Raw genomic sequence first — 6,737 nt, 5'->3', positions numbered from 1 at the left:
CCCCGCCGCCCCCCGGCCTGTTCTTCGGACCCAGCTCCTCTCCCAGCCAGGGCCCGCGGAAGCCCGCCGTGGAGCCCGGCTGCCCCATGAAGCCCCTGTACTGGACTCGAATCCAGATCAGCGATCGGAGGTGAGCCTGCCCCGGCCCGGAGCCCCCCGCCACCCGCCTCGGGGGGGGGGAGTCGGTGCGAAGGCCCGGCCGCAAATGGGAACCAGGAGGCGGCAGCCTGTACATGACATCCTGGGGGGGGGGCAGGGTGGAGCGGGCGGCTCACAGGGAGCCCGCAGCCAGGGAGCCGAGAGCCCGCAGCCAGGGAGCCGGGAGCCCAGCAGCGGGGAGCCGGGAGTCAGCAGCCAGGGAGCCGGGAGCCCAGCAGCGGGGAGCCGGGAGTCAGCAGCGGGGAGCCGGGAGTCAGCAGCGGGGAGCCCAGCAGCGGGGAGCCGGGAGTCAGCAGCCAGCGAGCGGGGAGCCCGCGGCCAGGGAGCGGGAAGCCCGCGGCCAGGGAGGGAGGAGCCCGCGGCCAGGGAGCGGGGAGCCCAGCAGCAGGGAGCCGGCGGGCGGGGAGCAGGGAGCCTGCAGGCTGGCCGCTCCGCCTTCCTTTACCCCACCAGGGCGCCAGGCCCAGTGAATTCTCCCTCCCTGAAAATGCATCCTGCGTGCTTCCCAGTTAGTGCCGGCCTTGAGCTTGGTGCGCTCACCCCACCTCACCCGCCTTGGCACCTTCACTCCAGTGTGCCTGGTTTTGGAAATGGAATCTTAGCGTTTCTGCCTCTGAGCAGAGCTGTCTGACAGTGGTCCTCAGATCTCAGCCTCCACATCAGCTAGGATTGTAGGAGTGAGGGACCACCATCATATAAGCGGTTTTTGTTTTAACTGAAAATAAATTACAGGAAGATTTCATTGTATTACCTTTTCTTCTGACTTGATTCTTACCCTTAACTTGTTGCTCTCTTCTTTAAGCCAAAATGCTACACCAACTTTATGGGATTCCTTAGAAGAACCTAATATTCGGGACACTAGTGAATTTGAGTATTTATTTTCCAAAGAGACAACTCATCAGAAGAAAAAACCTCTGTCAGAAACCTACGAAAAGAAAAACAAGGTTAAAAAGGTAATGTGTGAGTATAGTTCCAGTGCTACGTCAGTACTCTGTTTTCTGTCTGTGGAAAGTCACTGAATATTGCTGGTTTGCTTTCTCTTTATGTCAGAGCCAACAGTTCAAGAAATTGGTGTCATTTGGGGCATATCTTCTGAATCTTAGGAGTTTATTCTCTAGCCATTATGTTTGGAAATAGATTTGATTTGCTGTTGGTGAAAGTAATTTGTAGATTACTGAAAACACTATCAAGGCAGCTTATATACTGTCTTTGCAGTATGAAATGTTTCCACTGTCAATATGCCCATATTCACCTTGCCCCTAAATTACCTTTGTTCCTGAACAAGAAGGTCATCCCCTTGACAAGGATCCAAAAATCTGCCTACATTGTCCAAGACACTTTTTCCTGGCTCCTCAGGGAAGGAGCCACTTTGATAAGCTTTCCAGTTTGCATTCTGAACTTGCCTGACAGAAAACCAGCAAGTCCTGCCAATATCCCCCCTCTCTAAGAGACCACAATCTGACCTTGAATTATAAATCATCTCTGCTTGTTTCCTCTTCTGTAAGATGTAGAAATGCCACTCTCTCCCTCTGTCTTTCTGGTAGCTATTTAAGAATTAATGAGACCCTGGGTATTTTGTCTGAGCATTGTAGAGGAGGGGTTTGGGGGAGGGTCGGCAGACGTTAGTCTGTTGAAGCTTTCTGGTGCCAAAAGCCTTCAGCCTTGATTGTAATTTGGTACTTTGGCAAGGGCTGTGATTTTAATTCTTGAGTCTCAGACTTTGTGTCTCACTTTATTGGGGAAGGGAATAGGGTGGAAGGAGAACATGGTCTGGAAGTCTAAACATAAATTCACAGGGTTTTCATAACCTGCTGCTTTCCAAGTTTATATTGCTTCAGCTTTTGTGACAAAGATAATTTCACCAGACTATTTTGGAAGAGTATGTGTGTAATTTTTCCCCTAGCATGTTTATCTACACTTTGACGTTTCTTGTGTATTTGACAAATGATTGGCGGTATTGTAGTTACCATCTATAGATAAGGTATGGCCTGGGGTTATTAGTGCTCTACCCAGAGTAGGATCAGCAGGATTAGGGTTTGCCTGTTCTTCAGCTTGAAGGACCTTAACAAGCCAAATTTATCCAGAGGAAACAGGAGCTCCTACTCCATGCCAGACACCAGTCTACAAAAATTCCACCTTGTCAATTTGACTTGGAAATGAGATGGCAAGGTGGCCCCCAAAGTTAGCTTGTACATCTATCTTATTTGCTTATTTATTTTTTAAAAAAGTGGTTAGAACTTGTCAACTATGGATATCAATGTTCCATTCAGAGTGTTGAACCTGAGTATTATTCTTGGAGTTCACTGTGTTTCTTTGGTTGGCTACTAAGTAGTAACTTATCTGACTCTGTACCTTAAGCCAGCAATGGGCAGGATCATCTGGATGCTAATTACCTTTCCCAAACCACAAGAGGGCACCTGCGAGTATGGAGCGGTGGAGCTAAGGCCAGGAGAAGTGGACCTCCGCAAGGAGAATTTCACAGCTTGTTACCCACACAGTATTCAGAGCCAAATGCACATGAGGAAGGCGTGTAAGCATTAGCTTTAGGTTGAGAACACACAGTTCTGCTTAGAAGGAGTGACTGCAGTATAAAACTTGATTACATATTAGTCTTGGCCTCCTGAGGATCAGCACCAGGATCTCCTTCCCTCTCCCTACACATACAACACTTCCATCACTCATGCATGTGTGCATGCATGCACACACGCACACACACACACCGCTTTAAAACCATCCATATGACAAGAATGAAGATTTATTTGACTATAGGTTGGGGTTCTTTAGTTAAAAATTACAAAAACTGTGACTAGATAATAGTGTAAGAGAAGCTGTGAAGGAATCATTCTAAATCATGCTCATGTTTTCCAGACCTTATTAATTGTCCTCTGGACAGACCCTTTTCCTGAGTGTGTGCAGGGGGTGACGCCTCTGGCCTCCAGTTCTAAGCTAGAAACACACTGTGACAGAACAATGAGAAAAGATCCACCCTGTGTACCTAAGTCAAAAGTCTGTCTTCAGGAGAACCAGGGAGATGGTTACTACGATTCCCACTTTGTGAGGGAGCTGGAGTTTAGGAAGTTGTTGGGTGGTTGCCTATACCCTGTACAGGCAGCAGAGCGAAGGAGCAGAACCATCCACAACCCAAGACTAGTGTTTGTAATTACACAGAAAATAGTGTGTTAGTCTAAATTAACTGCAGTGCTGACTTTCAGTTCACTTGAGAAAGCCTACTCATTTCCTAGTCATTATATAGTGGATGAAGCCCCAGCATAGTATCAGGATCCATATATACTGTAGGCTCTGACTTTCCTCAATGCTGAATCCTGGACATGTTCCCTTAAGTTCTCTGGGTCTCTGATCTTTCATATGTCATAAGATAATAATTCATTTGAAGAATTAATGATTCCTAACTACACTATTCCCTAATGTTGCTTTTCCTTACCAAGGATGGATAGGCAAGGGAATCTTACGCGTGAAGGATACCTCATTGTCAGGCCTGGCACAGTGCCACAGATCAGATCAGGCTGCATGTGTGTGTCAGGTACAACAGCACACAGGGAACACTTAATGATCGTATTAGTTCTCCAGTCTTCAGACAGTTACTTTTAAGTAGACCAAGTTTCTTTATGAGCTTCTGCATGGAAAAGCCGGGAATCTGATGGGAAATTAGGAGCCAGTTAGCAGAGTCTACACCTCATAACGTGACCTCTGTGCTTAGTTCCTACAGCTAACACAGTGAGTGGAGTGGAAGTCTTAAAACACTCCTGGAGGTGCAGAATATCAGAACTTACCTGCACATAGATATTCTTACATGTACATATTTAAAGTGAGTGTGAGCCAGATGCCAATGGCTCACACTTGTAACCCCAGCTACTCAGGAGACTGAGATCTGGGGATTGAGGTTTGAAGCCAGCCCAGGCAGAAAAGTCCAATTAACCACCAAAAAACCAGAAGTGGAGCTGAGGCTCAGAAAGAAAGGAAGGGAGGGAGGGAAGGAGAGCAAGAAAGGAAAGAGAAAAGAAAGGAAGGGAGGGAGGGAGGGAAAGAAAAGAGTGAGTGTGTGCAAGTGTGTGAGTGGAATGAACTATAGGATTTCAGCCTTGCCTTAGTCGTGCATAACATGGAGTCTACTGCAAACCAAGTGCTTCTCCCTTCAAAGACGGTGATATTCCTCTTCACTGTTGTGTGTAGATAATTCATGCATTTGGCAGGGGCAGCCGCTGGGCACGGTGAGGTAAGGCCTCATCACTCTTTCCTTCATCCCTTCCTTAGCAGACCGTCCAGGGCTCGGAGGCCAGACGGAGATATCCACTTACTTCCTGGGAGATTCTAGCTTGACTCCCAGTACAATGGTCATACTTCCAATTTTTGATAAAATACTTATGAGCCAGTGCTTGGTTTCCTTTGGGCCTAACCTGATTTCTCTCCAGCTGAGGCTAATTTGCATGGCTGTAAACACGGGCCCTACAAAGCTCACCAACTGTGATGAAAGCAATGGAAACCTGAGACTACTGAAAACTCAAAATCCCTTTCCTTACCCACGGCTGACTCTGAGTCATGCCTTAACCCCAGAAGGCAGCCTGCACACTGCAGTTACAGAAATGTTACTCGGAATGATCTGATTAGGGCAGCAAGGTTAGCCACGGTCCATTTACAAAGACAATTTGAGAAGAAATCACGTGCATAGCATGCTATGGGTCAGCCACTGCTTTGCCAGGACCATTATCAGATCTCTTCTGTGGGGCACCGATGGAATTGGAGGGCTGGGGATGAGTGACAGAGGGGATTGGGCTGTAGAGCTGGAGTGCACAGGCCTGCCCCCAGCTGGGTTCCCTAGTGGCCGCTGCTGCCCCGTGGAGGTGTGGGGGAGCCTGAGGGCCCAGGATTACCTTCAGCTCCCCCTCAAAGTGCAAGGAAGAGGGAAGGCTCACCGGACAGGGACCTGCGGCTCCATGTTGACACACGAGCGGCCAGATGGAAGCTATTGGACATTTTGATCCTTTCCTTCACGACTAGAGTGGTCTAATTGGGACTTGGCTCCAGACCCCCCAGGCCCTGGTTACTATATAACCTGACTTTTAGTGTTTTCATTTTCATTAATTAACTTTTATGCCAGGTACCTTGTTAGCCACACTAAGTCATTTTACATGTATAGAATACCCCAAGAGGTGAGAAGTGGGGGTCTTTCAAAGTGCTAGAGAGCTGCCAAGAAGCAGGGGGTTAATTCACAATCTAATTATCACATCCCTTTACCTCCTGTGGACTCCCTTGAACAGCCTCCTTCATCTAAAGCAAACTTTTAAACTTTGTTTGCAAATAGCTCTTGTATTCATGTTGATTTTGGAGATTTTTGGATCATCTACTTTGGGTGTGGCTCTCTTCCTTTCCATCCAATTCAGGAACATAAATGTTACTTGGAACACTAGGATAAGGCACATTAATTAACAAAGATTTATTTAAAATGAGGCCAAGGGAAAGGCATACTGCTTGGGCTGGGGCTCGTTATAAATAGCTCCTCTGTACTATAATCATCTTACTAATGGAAGAAGTGAGGCGGCGAGATGATTGCCTAGGAAAGAATGTGGTTCAGAATGGAGCAGTTATGTGTCCAAAGCATGGTATCTTTAGAGTGCTTTAGTGAGACATGGGAGAAATAAGGTCCCGTGGCTTCACAGATAGACCTAGCCAATCAGCTGGCTGGCCTCTGCGGCTGAGGGCGCACGGAGAGGAAGTTCAGGTACGGCAGTCAGAATCCCGTCTGTCAGCTGAGATGCTGGTGAAGACCGTGGCGAGGCTGAGGTAGGCCTGAGCCCTGGATGCCTGGCTAGTACAGCTAGAGTCACAGTCGAGGCTGAGGTAGGCCTGGGCCCTGGATGCCCGGCTAGTACAGCTAGAGTCACAGTCGAGGCTGAGGTAGGCCTGAGCCCTGGATGCCTGGCTAGTACAGCTAGAGTCACAGTCGAGGCTGAGGTAGGCCTGAGCCCTGGATGCCTGGCTAGTACAGCTAGAGTCACAGTAGACCAGCCATGGAGGTGGGACTGCTGGAGGGACTGGCGGTTTGTGGAAAGGCCTGGGACTCTTTGAGTCATCTCCGTCCAGGGGTAAACTCCTCCAGCTTCCGGAAGCTCTTCTGTACATCTCCTCATCTGCAAAGTGAGAAAAATCATAGCCCATACGTCAAAGTATGCTTGGAAAGGTTCAACTCAAGCGTGTGTTTAGCCAGGTGCCCCATGGTGTTTACTGCTTCCATGGTTCTGTTACCCCACCGTGGTTACCACAGAAACCATCACCGTCGCCCCCACCACTGTTACCATTACCGTTGCTCACTATCACCATTGTCATCACAATTACCATTGCCCTTGCCGTCACTACTACATCACCTTCATTATCACTACCACATCACCATCACCATCACCACCACCACCATCACCATCTCCATCACCATCACCACATCACCACCACCACCACCACCGTCACCACCATCACCACCATCGTCACCACCACCATCACCACCGTCACCACCATCTCCATCACCACCATCATCACCATCACCATCTCCATCACCACCATCACCACCA

The 6,737-nt window shown here is 48.6% G+C and overlaps 1 protein-coding gene across 1 annotated transcript in view; it reads left to right on the top strand.

Annotated features, from left to right (window-relative positions):
• Fmn1 (formin 1) overlaps window positions 1–6,737 on the top strand; it is a 230,378-nt gene that overhangs the window by 124,268 nt on the left and 99,373 nt on the right. Inside the window, exons 5-6 of the mRNA XM_013014304.1 lie at window positions 3–130; window positions 962–1,112. Of these exons, the coding sequence (XP_012869758.1) occupies window positions 3–130; window positions 962–1,112 (279 nt within the window). The remainder of the gene's footprint in view (window positions 1–2; window positions 131–961; window positions 1,113–6,737) is intronic.

The sequence above is a fragment of the Dipodomys ordii genome, unplaced genomic scaffold, assembly GCF_000151885.1.
Source record: "Dipodomys ordii isolate 6190 unplaced genomic scaffold, Dord_2.0 Scaffold23, whole genome shotgun sequence".
Taxonomy (NCBI): Eukaryota; Metazoa; Chordata; class Mammalia; order Rodentia; family Heteromyidae; genus Dipodomys; species Dipodomys ordii.
Note: the sequence above shows the minus strand (reverse complement) of the source record. Positions and strands in the feature narration are given on the sequence as shown.